A 19,587-nucleotide genomic window follows, 5' to 3' on the forward strand; every position below is an offset into this window, starting at 1 on the left:
TTAACTGGGGCACCCTCTATGCAACATTAGTTTTTTCTTTCTCCAGGAGGTGGCCGTTCAAAACGCTACTCTAAAACCACATCTTAAAAAATCAATTTAAAACACTAACACTTACACCACTGCGCGTGGGGCAATGTTATTATGCAATACTAACTCCTGACCAGAAGAGGGAACCAAATACTCTTCAATTCCACATGCAAGTAACACACGCATACAGTAGTAATCGTTTTTTTTTTTAAAACTAAGGCCTAATACGATTAGGATGAATTATGGTAATACCTTACGACGTCATGCCGCATTTTTATCATAAAGAAGGCGGAAAAGTATATTAAAAACATAATATTACAATATTACAGTGTTGTGCTGTGCAGAAATCGTCATTATTTTGATACTTAATCAACTTTTTTCCCTTAGCGATTCAGATGCCATTGATATTTGCACTATTGATATCGACACGCATAATTGAATGAAAGGAAATTCATTTTCATTGGTGTTGTTTTAGGAAACATAACTCTTTATTTCTAGAAGTCAACAAGATTTTACACTTTAAAATGATCATTTCTAAGAAATTCCTCGAAAAGCACTGCGCTTCAGTTTCCAGAACCGGCCTGCTGGATACACATGGTCATTTATTTAAAGTCTTCAATGATCTTAGACTCGATTTGATCCAAAAGAAAAAAAAAAAAAGTTCAAGTGGAATACTGTACAGGGGACACAGCTGCTATTCTTTTCCTTTGGCAACGTAAAAAATAAAACATGTGGACGTAGGTTTTTCTTCCTCAAGAACGTTCAGTCACTGTCGGTGAAATAAAAATCCTTTTCTTCCTCACTGTCGGAACTAGGGGGATCTTTTTCTGGAAATACTTGCCAGGAATTCACAAAGGAATAGTTTCCTGTGAGGGAGAAAAAAATGGTTTGAAATGGATGTATAATTTACATACACTGTATAGCATTGCAATTTTTGCATTCCAATTTTTATTATTTGCTATGTAAATAAAGTTAAATTAGATTGGAAGTAGCTACGGGGAGCCACAAATAAAACTTACCTGGCTTTTCAATTGGTTTCATTGTTTGTTTGACTGAAGGTGTGGGAATATTTTTCTGGGAGGGATGATAAAGGAAAGTAGTAAGTAACCTGATTGTTAAAAATCGATTGACTGGGGTGTAAGTAGTACTGTACCTTTGCTGGGACTTTTTTGCAGCCGTTGAGCTTATTTTGTTTCCTGGCGTTCTGGAGCTGAAAGACATACTTGTCGTTGTTCTTCCTTGATATAGAGATGATGGGGGAGTCATTGTTATTGGGCAGCAGAAAAAACAACAACATTACATTACATGACAATGTTTGATTCTTTTTATTTAAGTGGACATGGAATATTGACTTTTAAATGTTTCTGTGCAAGTAGCTGAGTCTTTTTCCAAAAACAAAGTGGATATCTTCGTATATATATCATTTGAACTGTAAAAAACAACCTAAAATATTCTCTTAAATTCATCCATTTGTTTGGCAATCTATCGTGAATTCTGCGGACAGAACTGCGGCAAAGCGGTCACCTGTTTGGTGTGTACGGCACTCCTGGAGTAGCGAACGCACACCGAGGAGTCTTCGCTTGAGGGAAATGCAGTGAAACGGGTGTCACAGGCTCCAGGTCGCTCAGATGGAAGTCCTTATCTTCATCGGAACACATAGATGGCATCTACTTGTCAAAATGAGAACGAAGGGTGTTAGCTCATCTCCTTTTGATGGCAGACACACACACGTGGGTGCCTGGGGTCAATTATGACTGAGAACAGACTCACGTCAAAAACAGCAGAAGCAAGAGCAAGCTCAAAGCGCTTATTATCTGCTGCGCTGAAGGCGTCGTCTGTGTTCTCTTTGGGCATTGTCTCCAGGAACTGACGCACCTGCTGTTTTCTCTTCAAGGTTTTCACGCCAGCAGATATGACGGGAATATCTGGAAATGGTTTGAACTCAGTTGACATGAGCTTTATGTCGCTAATACTGCTTTGCACGCTGCGCGCCATTTTTTTTCCCTCCCTCCCATCCATGATGTCTCACGTAATGTCTTTTTGTCACCTGTGGCTTTTGGTGCGTCCGCCTTCTTCTTTTGCTTCCTCTGGGTGGTCTTCAGAGGGGTGCGGCCATCTTGCAAGCCCAGGGTCTTGTTGCGGCACTCCTCTACAGAGCGCGTGCCAACCATCATGGCCACCTTTTCCCAGTAGAATGGTATATGCAAGGGATAGTTGGACAAAGCCCTGCAAAAGAGCAGTCCATGGGCATAAATTTGAGTTTCTGCCAGAGAGAACATTTATCATGTGGGCCAGTGATTCCTAACCGCTTTGATCAGAGAAATTCACTTCAATGGCCCACAATCATCTGTTGTCCATCCTTTATGCTCCCTGTTGTAAACTCCTCACAATTGGGTCTATCCTAAGTAAAACCTAAGTGAAACGAACACGTCTGTTATACTATTTAGCAAAATTGTATTTACTGCCGAAAACTCCAGGGAGCTAATAATTGCTCTAAATTTTGGCTCAAAATAACGATTGTCTACAGAACGAAATGACTGTTACTAATTGGAGCAAATCAAGTCGAATTTAATGGTGCATTTTAGGATTATCTTTAACTTTCTTCTACGTTCTACGAGCAGTATACGAAGTGTGTCAGAAATTTTCCTGGCGTCCCCTAAATATATCAAATCCAAATGACATCATTTCTCTTTTGAAGACCCTGGAGCGGCTCAGAAATGAGAACAAAACAACAACATGCTTTTATGATCAATTACGTTGCCATGGTGACACAACCAAAGGTTGTCCCGCCACATTGTGTGTAGCTTGTCTTAAAAAATGAGGTGGAAGACACCACTGTGAAGTCTTACTGCTGTAATTTCGCCAGCTCCTCCTGCGTCCACTCGTTGGCATCTGGGCCTTGATGAGACTCGGTGCGCCCTCTGCTGGACACCTTTTTAAATTGCGGCGATTTGTTGAACGCCTTGGCGGGCGACACTGATTTGAGGATGTTTTTGCCTTGCTTGCTGGGGCTCTTTTTGCCTCGTTTCTTCCTCCTCGTAGAAAGCACCCCCACCTTCTCCTCTTCCTCAGTAGACGGACAGTATAACTCGTCATCATAAAACTGAGTAGCAGCGTGATTTCTCTTTGACTTCCTCAATAGAGAAGAGTCGGGCTCTTTTGTTTTGGAAACATGTCTGGGAAGCTTTTTGGAATTCTTTTGAGTTGGTAGTGTATTCTCTAAATCTGATTGATTGGAATCTTGCACGGGGAGCTGTTTGCGTTTACTTTGAGATGTGATTTTAGAGCAAACCGCATCTTCAGAGCTAGACGCGTGATTGGTTCGTCTTTTGTCCTGATGCTGCCATTCTTCGGATTCAGATAATTTGGGATGATCAGCGGAGAAATGAGAGGGAGCCTGTTTTTTTCCTGACCTCCCTTTGGCCTTGGGTCGCTGTCGGGGTTTACCTTGAGATGGCACCGTGTTTTTATTGGACACCTTTCCTTCAGAGCTAGCAGTGCGATTGGTTCGTCTTCCGTCCTCCTCCTGTCGCTCTTCGGATTCCGTTAATTTGTTATTAAGAGCAGAAAACTGAGAGTCGGTGCGGTTTGTCTTTGACCTCACGTTTGCCTTGGATCGCTGTTGGGGTTTTCTTTGAGATTTTATCGGGTGTTTATTTGACACCTCTCCTTCGGATGGAGCGGAGCGATTGGCTCGTTTTTGATCCTGTTGCTCTTCAGATTCCGATGATCTGTCATGAACATCAGAAAAGAGTTTTGACCACACTTGCGCTTCGGTTTGCCGTCGAGGGAGCCTTTGGGATCGACGAGACGCTAGCGTGTTCGTCTTCCTCGACTTTTCGTCAGAGCCGGTGATGTGATGGCTTCGCCTCTTCACAGGACCGGAAGCGTCCTCTTCAATTTGAATCCCAGCGGGATTTTGTTTATGGCGCGTTGTCTTGTTTATTGTTGGTGGCTGAACGTTATCTTTGGTGGACTTACGTTGTTTCTGATCTAGAAGCATAGGGCAATGGATGGGAAATAGTGTCAAGTGATTATTAGGATTATTTTCTATATTTTGTTACTACTACGAGTACTCAACTCTTAAACAATCACCGATACCACGAGTAAATAGGTGTCTAACTCCAATCCTCGAGGGTCGGTATCCTGCATGCTTTTCGGTTTTCTTTTCCTGACACACCCGATTCAAATGGTTATCTCATTAGCAAGTTCTGCAGGAGCATGAAAATTTCAAACAATAAAGATGATAAATGAAATGATAAAGGTTTGGAAACATGCAGGATACCGCCTCTCAAGGACTGGAGTAAAAAAAACAAGACAAATATGTTGGGCATCTAGTCCGATGAATTCAACTATTTTTTGGTTAATTTGTATTATACTCCACCCTAGTTACTAGTACTCACTAGTAACCCCCCCCCCCCCCCCCCCCCCACACACACACACACACACACAATGACAGCTTGTTTTAAGAAAGGTCTACCTTTTCCAATCGAGCATTTTTCTACAAATTTAATCAAAAGGCAATTTTCTATTATTCTAATTTGGAACTATCGAGTACAGATACTGTACAGATCAATATCGATACTCGCCCATCCTTAGCAATTACCTTGATTGCTGGGAAGAAAAGCTTGGGCATGTTTTTTAGACTTCTCCGCAGACATTACTTGAGAGACATCCTGCAGAAAGTAAAACATGAAAAAAAAAATCCTTCATCATTAATTAATGAATACATTTTGAAAATTGCTCAATAATATCCCAAAGAAGACATGACATTAAAATATAAGATGCTTACAGGTTTGAAGAGAGTGGTGTTGTAACCATCAAAAACGATGACGTTCATATCTGGGTCTAGAAGAACCCTGCCTCCTCTCCAGTAGTCCAGAGGCGGCTTTACTATTCGACCGCTCCGAGTCGTTTGCGCCAAGAAAGTCCCGGTGTCTGCTGCAGAACATCGCCAAACGTATGGATGAAGAGAGTAAAAAAAAAAACAAAAAAAAGAGTCTTCAGTGCTGCTGATTGATCAAACGTCATTTACCTTGAGGGACATTTGGAATCATCTCCTTGGGTGTCTTGACAGCCTTTTTCTTGGGGCGAGGTTTGACAAAAGTTGCTTCTGTTGTCGTCTTGGTGATTTTGTTCCTCTTTTCAGTGTTCGCATTTTCCCTGCTTATCCAGATGGCACCAACATGAAACACTTTGCAAGAAGCCATACGCAGCGTGCACGGTCATTACGTCATCGGGCGCCGTTACCATTATACTTTAAGGCTCGGAATCTATATTTGTTTGTTTTGCAGAGCAGTTTTGTCAATCAGTCACTAATTTGAGAAAAGTTCAAACATTTTTCGGTTAATCCCAGCAACATGAAGCAGCAGCTTTTATGAGAACATTATGAGATTATTAAAACATTCGTATTATAGTTATTCATGTTTAAAGTGGCCCTCTCACGAAAAGTCAAATTTTTGGAGATTTTGCACCGAGTTGGGCAACAACAAGGTTTCATTTATTAGCGATAACGATTTACAGTCAAAAATGCCAACGTGGCTGCTTCTCACTATGCATGTAATATCAACAACGGCCAGAAGCGGCGCCAAAAACAAAGATGAAGCACACACGTATGACTGAATAATTTCCAAAACATCTTACGGGTGCAGCCCATTCTGATCGACTTTGAAAACTCCGACTGCATTTGAATGCGCAATTTGTCTGTCAAACTAATGAGAATACAATCAGTGCTCCGAGACAAAACTTCAAAATAAAAGCTATTGCATATTATGCTTGTGTTTAAATGAGGCATAAAGCCAAAAAAAACAAACAAAAAAAATGCAAACAGCGATGCCAAGCTGCTTATTTTGAGCCTTGCGTGGTTATGGGAACTTCAAAATATTTGGCGTGTCGCCATCATAAATTAAAAAATCCCTTCACCGTTCCCGATAAAGTATCATCAGAAGAATATGTACGTCTGAAAAATGGCAGAAAATCCTTACTCTTTTAATTCCGATAAACACTTCTCATAAAGCTTCTTCCATTTTTGAGGGAATCCGTTTGCAAATGTCTTCAAAAACCAGGGAGGAAAACCTAACGGCAAAACGCGAGACACGGGTCAGTGAATTGATCATGTACGTAGACCCGTCACAATATTAGGCACGCCTTCACGAATGAACGCGGGATCCAGCTTACCAAAATTCATCGTTAGATTCAGCTTGCCCACCAAAATGTAAACATTACCAGACACCGTCTTCAGCACAGTGCTGGAAACTCGCTCCGCAATAATGTTACTGTTCCACCGCGTCTTCATATCCCTGAGCAAACGCCAAAACAAAGCAGCCATCAAAATCTACACACATATTTTTCCATTTTTTTTAAGACTCCAGACATTCAATCCCATGTGCTTATTTATGTATTTTTAGACAGGCTGAAAAAGGAGGGCCTAAAAGTTTTATAAATAAGAAAAAAAATATATATAAATAAGAAAAAACAAAGAAACAAGAAAAACAGGAAACCCCCCCTTCCTTATAATTTTTTTTTAAACTTACATGCGCATTCCTTCAACATATAGGCCCTTTTCATTCCTCCTGGGGTACCACTTTTGAAGATAAATAGTACTCTCCTGCCAAAAAAGACAATAAAAAAGTCAAAACATGATGCGCCTGTAAACAGACATCAACATCAATAAATGAGGGTGTACAGTACTAAAAAGATAGGAGAATAAAATGCTTGTGATTTTACATTTAGCATTGCAATGTTAGCCTTTCTGTAAAAAAAAAAAAAAAAAAGATTGGTCGATACCCAAGCCATGAGTACAGGTGTCCTTTTTAAATCGACAGTGGAAAATATGTTTCTTAAGCGGATCAATTATACATTTAAAAACATTCTCATTATTAAATTAAATATAGACAAAATTTTAAGTTTTAAATGAAAATGGCTAGATAACTAGATTATCCCTAGAAAGAAAAAACACTTTTCCAAGAATTAAATAGCAATATTTGAAAAAAAATTATTATACAACAAAAAGTAGTAATATTACCTGAGAATGTACTAATTTCACACAAAAGTAACATTCAAATTTGCAAATGGTCTACTGTTCTTCAGTATTGTATTTGTTAATAATAATAATAATAATAATAATAACAATAATAATACCAGGTATAGAAATTGGATGAAGGGAACACTGACATTAATTTCTAGTGGTTTTAAAGGGTCAATGTGTGAGATTTAGACTGTGTTTCATTAAAAAGGAATAAATTAAATGATTATAAATTTTTAAAAACTTGCAAAAAAATGTGTTCTTAACGACCAACAGTATGTTTTAAATATAATGCTAGGTCTAGTCAGCAATTATATAACTTAAGGGGTGGCACTTCTCAGGAGGCGGCCATGTTTGTTATAGCTAATGCAGCACCTCTTGCTGCCCGTAATGAAAAACGGTCTAAATCTTACACAGTGTCCCTTTAAGAAAAAAAAAAAATGCGACATTTAGGTCTGTCTTAAAACTATTGTTGTAAGTGGGGAGGTGCTAGTGACATCAGTACCTGGTGCCAGTATTGGGAACAACTTAAGAAATGGGTCAAAATCGTACAGTGGCATCAAACATCCCTTATAATAATAATACTAAGATTGTACTTACAAAATGTACTTTTGCCAAGTTTAGGCTTTGCTTATTCTTAAACAGTGAGTTGTTTTTCTTAGGAATGGAGAAGGAGGGCTGATCGAGGAAGACGGGATCAGACAAGAGACTCTCGAACTCCGCGGCGGACGAAAGGTCCTTTTTGGGATGAGTTGTGTCTGACCGGCTGCCGTCAAGCTTCTGGGTGAGCGGACCCGGAGATTCTGGCCCACTTTGTAATGCGCTGTATTTCCTCGACTTGTCCACGTCGAAACGACGTCCAATGTGGACAACTAAAATACAGTTACAACTAAGGTTTTCAGACACAGGTGTAGGTTTTTTATTTGTTTGTTTTTTTTGAGCAGGCATACTTTGCGTTTATATTTACCTCCATTATGGGGATGTTCACTATGTTTCTGGTAGGCTTCATTGCATTGGTCTTGCTCTCTCCTGTGCACTCTCTCCTTCATGCTAGCAAACATCTTAGCGGGGGACATGAGCTTTTCCAAAGAGACAGAGCACCCTGTTCAGAGCAATGCATTAGAATGGCTTACTAAAAACAACGTGTGTGCGAATAATAATGAGCGCAGTAGGTCCATTTCCAAAATGATACAAGTGACGCGTGAAAAGCTTTACGCAAAAGAAGAAGTCAATTCTTTGAAAACTGGGTGACAACTGTGGTGACAGGTGCTAAGTAGTAAAATAAATGTCCAAAACTTTTGATCACTTTTCATTTTTTCTGATGCTTAAGACTTTTCATACAACCATCGAATGTCGGTGAATATTGTTATTTGATTACATGCTAATGAAACACCCACAAAAAAGTGACGTCGGCTCATTTTTCATATTTTTCTCAACTGAAATGTACTGTTTTGATGTGTCAAATACGGAAAAAAAAAGAACATTATGCTGGGAAAGCTTGTTTTGCATTTTTCCCTAAATGGGACTTCCTGGCTTCATCCCTGGGGGGGGGCAAGATTTCAAGTTTTTGGCACATTGTTTCTCTGTGTACAACGGACTAAAAAAAGGGGGAAAATAAACAGTTGTCTCATTCTACTGGCATGTACAATGTTGTCTGTCTACATGTGTTGTTACACCTTTTGTGTAACAATCTGTTGCTTAAAGTTTTACACCAGGCGTGTGGTCCTTGAGGGCCACTTATCCTGCATGTTTTTGATGTTTCCGTCAGCTGCTGGTTCAAATGATCAGGATCGTTATCGGGCTTGCTGATGACCCGATCATTTGAATCAGGTGTGATTGGTGGAAAGAAACCATAAAAACATCCAAGAGAGGCAGCCCTCGAGAATCGGGTTTGGACGTGTCTGTTCTACGTCATAGATCTTTAGTAAAACTTCACCTGGAAATGACAATAATCAACTTGATCGATCGACTTTTGTGATTGAAAGAATTTTCCACTGTCTGCCAAGCAGCTGCTTGTTTTGAAGTGAGTAGAATTGATTGCAATCTGCGCTACAAAGTGAAGGCAAAAATAATAACCTGACCGTAAAAAAACAAGGTAAACCTGCATTTGGTAAAAAAAAAAAAAACGTCTTACTTTTCATCCTGTGTTTCTTTGGGGTGTAGGAATAATCGACTGTATTCTCAATGTTGTCGTGTACGTTTTCTGATCCCTGCTCCTCCTCGTCACTTCGTCTCAGTTTCTTCCTCGCTGGGGATGAAAAAGATCCTGGAGGCATGATGGAGTCCATGGGAGCGAACTGTTTCTCGAGCATGGCGACCCGTTTGTCAACAATCTTTCGAGGACGTGAGTCTGTATTGATGGGTGATGGAAACGCCACCGTTGACTCCATGAGAGGTCTCAATGGGGTTCTAGATCCATGTACCGCGTTGTTTTTTGGTGGAAGTTCCGCTGCATGTCCAATAAAATCCGAGCATGAATAACCAAAGCTTTTTTGGGGACTCTTTATGGGCGAAATGGTCAAAGCCTTCACCTCACCGAACCCCTCAAGTTCATTTGGAGTTCCGAAGAAAGCTTGTTTCATTTGCGCTGTGTTTTCTTCTCTATTTCCGCGCCTTGTTTGTCCCACAGCTCTCGATTTAAGTATGGCAAACAACTTAGCCGGAGATTGGAAGTGACTGTCTGAGCGTTGATTTAACGCCATGATTGTTTGTTTTTTTTTAAATTAGCCTGCTAAGCTAACAACCACATCGGGTTGCTCACGACGAGCTTGCAGGTACAAAAAAAAACAATTCAAAACAGCCTCGTTTGGGCGTAAACGCTTGTCATTGGTAGAAATGTGGATTGCGTCACTTGACTTCATCGTGAACCGGAATCAGTTCTTAGAACCTACTGGGATGACAGTTGACCTCTCGTGGTTGAAGAGGACGCCATCTTGCGTTGCCTCTTATTGACGTTTTCCGATTTCGTGAATGGTCTAACAAGAGCAAACCAGTCAAACCTCCTGAGTGGCAATGTAAGATGGCCGCCAGTGGCGTCACTTCTTGTAACAGTGGTTAACCCTGCGTTAGCATTTAAGATTATGGACATTCGTTATAATACGTCATATTTTTAGTTAATGCTTATTTAATCTAATATATATGCATATATTTATGAATCATTTTGTTTTTATATCATTTTGTAATATATAGTTCTGAGTTATTTGGTTTGATAAATGGATAAAATGTTCAGTTTTATTAATTAATAAATACAATATTAAAACAGAAAAACGCATTTTTGGATTTAAACGATCATTGACTTGGTTACTCATTTATAAACTAATTTCAGATCGAACTTTTAAAAGGATCACAGACTAATATACTGAGTGCCTCTTGTCAATCGCCTTAAACCCATTGACAAATTCCATCGACAATGGATGGATTTATATGCAGCATTGGAAGTATTTTAATAGTGCGACTCTGATGCATATCAAAGAAGACAAACACAAATGATGATGCTTAAGAGATTGGCATTTTAATCAAAGTGATACCTGATTTCATGAGACAAGAAAGCATTTAGCGTAACATCGGTAATTTTAGAGAAATGTCACATCTATATGTAGGTCCTATATCAGATTTGGGTTAGAGCTAAAGGGGGTTCGACTGTTGCCTTTGCTGTATGGTTAAACCACAGATGATAGTTAACAAAGTAACCGTTATTGTACATGTACAGCTTCTGATCAGTTGGATTGTAGTCCAGATTGGAGTACTTATCCTGGAAGCGCTCAAAAGTTATACTGATGCGCTTCTCTTCTTTGGTTTTAGTGTCAAACATTAAAAATATCTCCTCGTTCTTGATGTCAACTGTCCTGACTGCATAAAGAACACCACAGACCATAAAAATGTTGTTAATGCCTGGTTTATAGACGCTGGTCTCCCATACTTCCTCGATCCCAAAAGACTCCTCGTTTATTTTCGCGACGACCATCTTGCCGTTTGACTGAACCGTGGCATACGCCACCCAAAGGCCGTTCTCGTCGGCGGCAAAGTCAAAGATCTGATAAGCGTAGTTGGCGTAAGAAAAGGTCGAACTTGCCCCAGGAATCACTCTGGATTCATATTTCATGCTGGTAAAATTATATTTAGCCAACCCAAACGGACTGTAATTCTGATAATATAGCGTGTTGCCTCGAACGATGTAATTGCTGCCGAGACCGTTCCACCCACTTGATAGGATTTGATGCAGAAAAGGGTTTCTTAAAACCAGATTTTTGTAATCTGTGTAGAAATAAATATCATCGATGTACACCGAGGAGTCTCCAGAGAACCAGTACATCGACTTCCTGTCGGGAATTGGCTTCGAATCTTTCCCCCAGCCTCCGTATATGTACGAGGGGCCTAGATGAGCATTGAGTTGACTCACGAGGGGTTTGCTGACCTTGATGATACCGGTATGATCGCAGGAACCTTCACCAAAAAAAAAGGAACATAGTCAAATTCATTCACGCGGATGCACGGTTAGGAATTTATGAAATATATACGGTGGAGTTTACCAATGTTGGGGTTGAAGATTTCTTGGTGGCGTCTCTCGCACTCTTCTAGCTCCGTCAGGATCTTGATGTAGTCTCGGCGTGTCTGGAGAATTGAATTCTTGTCGTGGGTCTTCTCCAGCTGGTCAAGCGTCTTCGCCATCTCTGTGATCTAAGCATTCCAAAAAACAACACTCTTAAAACTGCTCGGGAAAAACTTGGCGAAAATTGAACACAAATTGTTAGATACGCACTAGTCAAGGGTGTCAGCTACCCTTCATTAAAAAAAAAAATAAATCTTAAGAATTGTATTATTTATGTTACTATTTTAAGAGATGAGGAATTCTCATCCATGGCACTGAAAGAGTTAAAACCCAACAAATCGGATTGAGGATTGGAGTTGCAATGATTGACAACTAATAAAGAATCAAATTATTTTTGATAAGTTGCTGAGAAAAATACGATGATCCAAATGCTCAGAATTTAAAAAAGGTTTCATTTATCCTCTGAAAGGCAACCAATGATCATTGTTTGGAATCAAATCAAATATTTACAAACAAGCTTTTATTTTGAAAAGCACTGATTAATGTTCGCTATTTTTTATGCTATTGACCAAATTTTCAATTACTCATACTCATAATTAATTACTCAACTACTCATGATTACTCATACCTGGGTTAAAAGTAACTATCTGCCCAATGCAAGTGGGATGGGAAAACTTTATACAACATCTAGTTTTCAGATATTGTTTCAGTGTGTGGAGGAAAAAAAAAAGTGTTCTGTCCAGGTTGACCCGCATTTTGAGGACTTACTGTACCTCCTTGTGAATAGACTGGAATACAGTGGTGGAGCTTTGGAATGAAAGCTTCAGTTCTTCAATCAGAGCCTCCACTTGTTTAATCTTCACCACCATGTCTTCCAAAGTGGCATCACTGTTTGCATGGGGTTTCTTTTCCATGAGCTCAATTTCCTTTGTCAGCTCGATGATCTTTTCCGCGTACTGCGTCATCTTACTCTCATATTCGTCAATCTGAAATAACGTAGAAGACTTGTCACTTATTTTCGTACAGTATACTGTACACAAACTTGGGGACTTCCGTTTTTTTTCTATGCATCAGAAAAAAAGAAGTCAATTGCAACAAGTATTAATGGTGTGTGACAATAAAAAATGCCGGAAACGTGGTGAGAAAATCACCTTCAAAATAAATGTTTTTTAACTGACCACAATATTGTCTTTTTTTTAATTTTATTGCCTACTTTATTATTGGCTCGATTATGGAATGTAGTCTGCTTGAGGGATTGAACAGGAAAAGATTTTCATTGTGTAGTATTACTATGAATATGACAATAAAAACTCTTGAATACATTATTATTAATACTTACTGTATTTATATACAGTAAGTATACTGTATATAAAAACACATGCCACAAACTATTATACAAGATCTTTTTCATTCATACATCACTTTTATCTTATTAATATTATACTTTTCAACCTTTTTTTTTTTCCTAATACAGTCATTGATTCACATATTTTCAGCTCTTTTTCATAGTTGCTCCACAAACTGACAGATGCATACACACATTGTTTTAAAGGTGGACTGCCTCCTAGTGGCTAGCAAAATAAACTGCACTTTAGTCACACTGGGCTCAAATAATGAGAAAAAAGTTGCAGCTTATAGTCCGAAAAATATGGTATATAATTTTTATTTATTTCGAAATACTCAAGATTCAAATTTTCTGTGGTCTATCTGAATTCCAAAATTACTTTAAACCTGCAGCCCTAATACAAAGTAAAATACACCAAAACGTACCCCAAACAATGACTTAAACACATGCAAACGCTTCTAAAATGACTCTGCACACACAAAAATGTTGTAAGCAATGACAATGCCTTTAAAATCTACGATATGATAAACAATTGATTACCTTGCCCATCTCCAGCGCTATCTTGTGGGAGATTTGCTCAGCTGCCTGCTCCACCACCACTAGATCTTTCACGGGGAACGTAGAACTCGGCAAGAAGGCGTCACAAGTACAGGAGTCCGCACCTCCACTTCCAGCCTCGCCATTTGCATTTGATTCATGCCACTGGCTCAAACCCTGAAACGTAGAGATAATATGTTGATTTCTGCACAAATATCACCAAAAATCATTGAAGTCTTATACTTACACCCCAGGCCAGTGTGGACCCAAGTAGGGCAAATGCATACAGAGGGACAATCATTCTGCAGCAGCCCGATGGGTGACGATAACCTGACCCAAGACTTCTATTCTTATATAGTCCATTAAAACGTCTTTGAGGATGTTACACCTGCCTGCGTTCACATCTTTGTTTAAATAAAAGAATGTTATCTTCAGCAAACAGGAACTAATTTATGGAATAAGTTGGAAGTGACTCACAGGTGTCAGAATTCAGAGTAGGTGTGTCCAACATCTGACAGAATTCCCAAGCAAATGTTTTGTCTCTGCATGTGATGTGTCTTTGAACAACTCTTAACTGTTTACGAAAGTCATATCTGGAGAAATTGCGTGTAAGGGACGAAAATACATTAAGGCACATGGAATGATGTGGATACAGTTGGAATAATATGAATCATTCGCATAATTTTGAGGAAGTGATGAAGAATATTTTCTAGAGGCAAAAATGGCATTTTTTTTGGTTTATGCAAAGTTCTGGCATGTTGAAAAATGTTCCCAATGTGAAGTGGAACAACTGAATGTTTTGAAATTTCAGATTGGGAATGATGGAAATGTGCCATTGAAATGAATGGAAAATAACCAACAAGGAAAACTCGGCCTCATTATGCATGAATGGAAAAAAAAAATGGGGGACGAGTGGGAAACAGAATTGGAGATAACAAACAAACAAATAAATACATAAATAAATAGTGCTGAATCATCCGAAAACAGTGAGACTTAAATGTTCAATTCAATTTTTGCAGAGGTTTTGGATGATTTGAGTCCTTCTCCACAACTCTTTTTGCTTTCGATTTCTTCACTTTCTTGGCTTTAAGCCCTTGCTGAGGGGTGTCAAGAGCAGGTCTGGACCTGGTCAGGTGCTCAACAGTCGGTTGCTTAAGATCGCTGCGGCTCATCTCCGGATTGGAGCGCACAGCCCGTGCGGTGATGGACCGGCCTCGGGCGGATTGAGGGGAGATGGTTAGGAAGCTGGGCTGGGAACGTGAATGTAAATTTTCAGATTCGGTGAAAGGGTGTGCCGTGGCGCCTGCCAACATGGGCAGGTGGACTTGGTCACTGCTTGGGTTGGAGACCGTGCCGCTGTTGGACATCACCATGCGGTGCCAAGAGTTGAGAGGGGTGGCCGAGAAGCGATTTGGCCCCGTGGGATCTTCTCTGTTGTCTCCTGGAGATATGACCACAGAGCCGTGCGGCGTCACCGCTTCCACGGCGCTCTGGAAGGTCTTGAGGATGCGGTCGCTCTTATGCTTTTCTTTCTTCTGACGGGATGCGACCTTGCGCAGTTGTCGACGGTGATTCTGCACCATCTGCTTCCTGGTATCTACCAGACATCTGAAGAGGAGCATCAGCACTGTTTTACGATGCATTACGGCAATTTTAACGCTTTCTGTTTGTATTGCTGTCTTTCAAAATTGGAGATTTTTATTGCGTAACCGTGGAGACTGATAAATAATAGACTGATATGTTTTTTTCAGGACTAATGCAGATAAAGGCCAAAAAAGGTAATATAAACAAACATTATGGGACATCTTGGTCACCTGTAGTCCACCATTCCTGTCCCTTCGCGATCGAGCCTCCGTGCAAGCTCCTCAATTTGGAATCGATCCAAGGGAATGCTGGATTGCTGTTTGGATTTCAAAGGAAAGAGTGAATATATTGAGTGTTTTGTTATACTTTTTACAACTTTATTTTCTTTGTTATCTCATCGCAAGAACCCATTACATGTTTTTGAGAACAACTCATCTAGACCAGTGGTTCTCAATTCTAACTACAACTATAACACAGTTTAGTAATGACTTGATTCAAGTTAGAATTAATTTGCTCTTAATTTGAAAGGAAAAACCTACTCGTCATGTCAAGCCATTACAAAGTAATACGTTATCGCTTGTGATCGCTTTTGATCATTTTTGGGTCATTTTCTTCTGTTTTAACCAAGGGATGGAACACTCCTGGTAAAGCGATAACCAAGTTCTCATGCTATTGAAAAACCATCATTAAAAATGGGCGATCATTGTTCCCACCTGTATCCCGTTCCTGAACTCAACCACAGGGACTCGCATCGTGGCGTCTTTGTCAATATTTCGGAAGAAATCCCACAGGCGTAGCTTGCGTTGATCCAGATAGTCCTTCAAAAATGCGCAATCATATATTTAAGCCAGATGGATACATTACAGGTTGTCTCAAAAGTCACTACACACTTGTTTTTTATTTTTCTTTCATTTCAGGTGTCATTCGAGTAGACTTGAGTATTTGGCAGCTTATGCTTTACAGTTTTTGTAAATGATGAGTGACAAATATAGACTGTACACGTTTCCATCGGGTAATATCTTTCTGAGACCCGGCTCATTTATTTGTGTCCACTCTAGTGGACATTTTGTCTTAGCGAGACAGTAAAGTGAATTGCATCACACCCAGCTTGAATCAGTCACAACATCTAGACCAAAAACAAATGTCCACCACAGAGAACTTGAATGAAAATTCTGGCTCTTAGGAGGACATAACCAACCTGGATGACTTTCATCGGGTCGATTCGTTTTACAGGTTTCTTGGCGATAAATCCTCCAACCCCCCCGTACTGTACATCCAGACCGGGATGCTCTTCGCACGTCACCTCCAGCAGGTGTAAAAAGTTTTCGTTGACCAACACATTCTGTCCGGTTAAAAAAAATGAAAAAGGTCAAATGACTGATCAGATGGAAAGTATCGAAAAAAATACAAATCATTGATGAGTCTTATTGGTATATTTATGTTGGATAGATGAGAAAAAAATGCACTTACACATATATTTATCTCCTCCAAGGCAGTCTTCTGTCTTTTCTTCACCATATTGACCAGGGACAATGCTCCCTCTACTGTTAGTGAATTGTAAGCTAGCTAAGGAGCAAATTAAAAACATAATTTTATATACAGTATCCTCTGAGACCCAGTCTATTCGTTTGTGTCCATTACAGTGGACATTATTATTTGGTCTATATTGTTGGACTCGTTTGATCTACACTACTAAGTCCTAGTGACCCCAGTAGAGGACATCCTGGCCTTTCTAATTATGTCTATATGTTTGGGTGAGATGCAAGTAATTTTGCTGTCTCGATGAGACAAGAGGGACACAACAGTGGACGCAAATGTATGAATTGGGTCTAGAGTACATGACAGCAGAAACTATAGGCTGGTTGTGAATTGTTTACTCACCATCAGCACTCGCAGAGTGTCGTTATACTCAAGACCCCTGCAGAGCATGCTGATACCCTCATTGGTGATGCGGTTGTTGTTGAGATTGAGGTGCACCAGGGTGTTGTTGAATTTCAAAGCTTCACCCATTGCGAGGGCCCCCTCGTTTCCAAAACCGTTCCAAGATAGGTCAAGGTGCTTTAACGTGGTATTCACCTAAATGTGGAGAAAGGTCTTATTCCATGGATTTGTCTTTTGAAATCAGGGGCGGAGCTGCACATTGTACCATCCACAAAATTTTCCCCAAGGTATAAAAGGGATCAGGGGGATCAATGCCACCCCCACAACATAGCTCCGCCTCTGCTTGCGTATAAAGACTACTCATGTACCTTGAGTCCAGCACAAAGCGCAACAGCTCCTTTCATTCTGAGTTGATTCCAACAAAGGTTCAGCACCTCCAGATGCTCGTTGTTTGCTGTAAATACGCAAGAAAAATGACTTCGTGTTTAGCTACATACAAGACCGTTATTGTTTTTAGTCACGCCATAAAGTTCACAATGAAGCAAAGGAGCTGAGTGAATGTTTGCATACCTAACAACAGACCTAGATGCTCCCCTCCTCGTCCACAGAACTTATTATAGCTGAGGTCCAATTCTTTAATGCTTAAATTGATCTGAATGAAAGACAATATTTGCAGAGTAAGAAAAGAATACAAAGAAATTCGTTCGTCAGATGTGGAAGGATCAACAACTCACACATAAGGCTTCCGCAAAATACTTGGCGTCATCGTCAGTGAATCCGTTTCCTGTCGAATGAAAAAGAAAACTGAACAATGACTAACTCTAGATAGATAGAGCCCACCCAAAAAACTTGAAAAAATAATAATCAAACCTCCTTTTCATCCTATAACAAAAGCCAAGGCTTAACCACATAGTGTTCCTTTCACTCAATTATCTTAATAAAGTAGACGATCTTATAACAAAAAAAAAACACTAAGCACACAGGCCAATGCCTCGTGTGCAAGCAACAATTTGTATGCTATACATTAGTTTAATGTGTCCCCCTGGCACTAGACAGCAATAAGTAATCACCTCGCCTAGATTCACATCATTGTATTTCAGACAGCATTCAACCTCTGAAGTCATTCTTTAAAAAGCAATTTACAGAAAGAGTTAAACAAAAAAATTGCATTTGAACACTTAGCTAAGCTTAGCTAAGCTTAATTTACTAGATGTGCATTTTTTATGGTGTGTGGGTGTGTGTGTATGTGTGTGTGAAAAACTTCTATCTTGCATTTCCTGGCATTTCCAGTCATGTTCAGCTATATCAATGAGAAGAAAGTATTGCTCTGTGCAATATATTAAAGACATTCTCACAAATTCTCTCCTAATAGTAGTTGCTGCATACTAATGTCCTAGGGCTCAGCTATTAAGTGTGTGTATATACTTCCATGTGGTTGTTTCAACAATTCACAGAAATTTGGAACATTTTACCAGGCGATAACTCGCAAGCAATGATCACCGGTAAACATTAGCATCCTTTTGTTTTACATTACCTGAAAGTTTGATAGATTTTAGTGAAAGGCTGTCCAGCAACATTTTGGACACATACTCAGCTCCAGTAGAATGAAGATGGTTGTTGGACAAATCCTGTGATATGTACACAGTACAATGCATGTATGAAAGCACGCTTAGTATGATACACATTTATGATGATTACATTATTCAAAATGTTTTCATACCAAATGCTGGATGGTGAAATTAGCTTTCAGCATCTCTGCCAGATCTTTGGCTCCTTCTGCCTGGATGTCATTGTAAGCCAGTTCCAGGGTGTTTAGATGCATGTCACTCTGAGTGCAAGACGAGTCAAACCCTGAGTCTCAGAACTTCGAGGCCTTTTGTATTTTATTTGATTTTTTTCATTTTGGGACTCACCACCAAAGCAATAGCAATAGCCTTACACCCCAACGGTCCAAGGCCATGGTGGCTAAGATTCATGGTGGTAGACTCGAGGTTCTGGATGAAGTACGAGACTGGGACAACGCCTAACAGCTTGCAGGCTTGGAGGTAGACATCTGTTACAGATGTCTTATTGCTATTGTCTTCTATGTCTGCTTTATTGTGAGCATGTATCAAACAGAAGGGAACAGTGTGAAAAAGAAAGCAAAAGTTCTGCTTTGTAAAAATAGTAGTCCTCAAATTGGGATCCGTAGACCTCCAGGTCTCAAAGCTGTAAATTGGATGGCCACAAATAATTTAGCAATACTTTCAAAACTTTAGCTAAACATTTTTTTTTAAATCCCACGGCATTTAGGGATTCACATGGTAATAATGCTTGGTTGTAATTTCAAGATTTTTAAGATTTTAAGATTCCCTGAAAAATCCACTTACCATCTAAGTCTGCATCTAAATCCTCTTCCAGGCCTCGCCTCGATGCTGAGGATGAATCATCATCCTCTAAACAGAGGGATTCGAAAGACAGTGTTGACATTTGCATTAGCTGTGAAACTAAAAACATACGATCAAGAAACAAGGACGTTCTTGTCTAATCCGGGCCATATTTTTCAGTGAGTGTGTGAGGTAAAATAAAACGCCTGTGTAACACTATCGGTCATGTGATGTACTGCAATAAATAATGCACGTGCATCCTTGACTTTCCCAC

General features: G+C 39.8%; 3 protein-coding genes across 4 annotated transcripts; all 3 read right to left on the reverse strand.

Annotated features, from left to right (window-relative positions):
• Positions 1-493: 493 nt before the first annotated feature.
• Positions 494-9,814, reverse strand: mis18bp1 (MIS18 binding protein 1). 2 transcript variants are annotated; one of them, XM_088433359.1, is made up of 16 exons: positions 9,186-9,814; positions 8,019-8,153; positions 7,652-7,923; positions 6,561-6,634; positions 6,205-6,326; positions 6,012-6,102; positions 5,063-5,190; positions 4,820-4,968; positions 4,634-4,703; positions 2,877-4,020; positions 2,075-2,253; positions 1,798-1,952; positions 1,552-1,694; positions 1,181-1,265; positions 1,047-1,101; positions 494-893 (listed from the first exon to the last, which is right to left on the reverse strand). In XM_088433359.1, the coding sequence occupies exons 1-16, from the start codon at positions 9,751-9,753 to the stop codon at positions 790-792; spliced, it is 3,474 nt and encodes a 1,157-aa protein (XP_088289485.1). In that variant the 5' UTR covers positions 9,754-9,814; the 3' UTR covers positions 494-789. The 2 variants fall into 2 exon arrangements, with proteins under 2 accessions (XP_088289485.1, XP_088289484.1); XM_088433358.1 differs by having other exon boundaries at positions 5,063-5,193.
• An 844-nt stretch (positions 9,815-10,658) lies between these two features.
• Positions 10,659-13,816, reverse strand: LOC148412596 (olfactomedin-4-like). Its single transcript, XM_088433735.1, has 5 exons — positions 13,730-13,816; positions 13,486-13,659; positions 12,374-12,586; positions 11,581-11,728; positions 10,659-11,494 (listed from the first exon to the last, which is right to left on the reverse strand). Exons 1-5 carry the CDS (start codon positions 13,781-13,783, stop codon positions 10,659-10,661), a joined length of 1,425 nt encoding a protein of 474 aa, XP_088289861.1. The 5' UTR covers positions 13,784-13,816.
• Positions 13,817-14,483: 667 nt separating this feature from the next.
• Positions 14,484-19,416, reverse strand: lrrc74a (leucine rich repeat containing 74A). Its single transcript, XM_088433614.1, has 13 exons — positions 19,317-19,416; positions 18,861-19,036; positions 18,668-18,775; positions 18,482-18,575; positions 17,682-17,731; positions 17,518-17,599; positions 17,316-17,401; positions 16,948-17,142; positions 16,537-16,632; positions 16,265-16,408; positions 15,780-15,884; positions 15,297-15,382; positions 14,484-15,090 (listed from the first exon to the last, which is right to left on the reverse strand). Exons 1-13 carry the CDS (start codon positions 19,414-19,416, stop codon positions 14,484-14,486), a joined length of 1,929 nt encoding a protein of 642 aa, XP_088289740.1.
• Positions 19,417-19,587: the final 171 nt, after the last annotated feature.

This window comes from Hippichthys cyanospilos, chromosome 14 (assembly GCF_059441005.1).
Source record: "Hippichthys cyanospilos isolate Australia breed blue-spotted pipefish chromosome 14, RoL_Hcya_1.0, whole genome shotgun sequence".
Classification (NCBI taxonomy): Eukaryota; Metazoa; Chordata; class Actinopteri; order Syngnathiformes; family Syngnathidae; genus Hippichthys; species Hippichthys cyanospilos.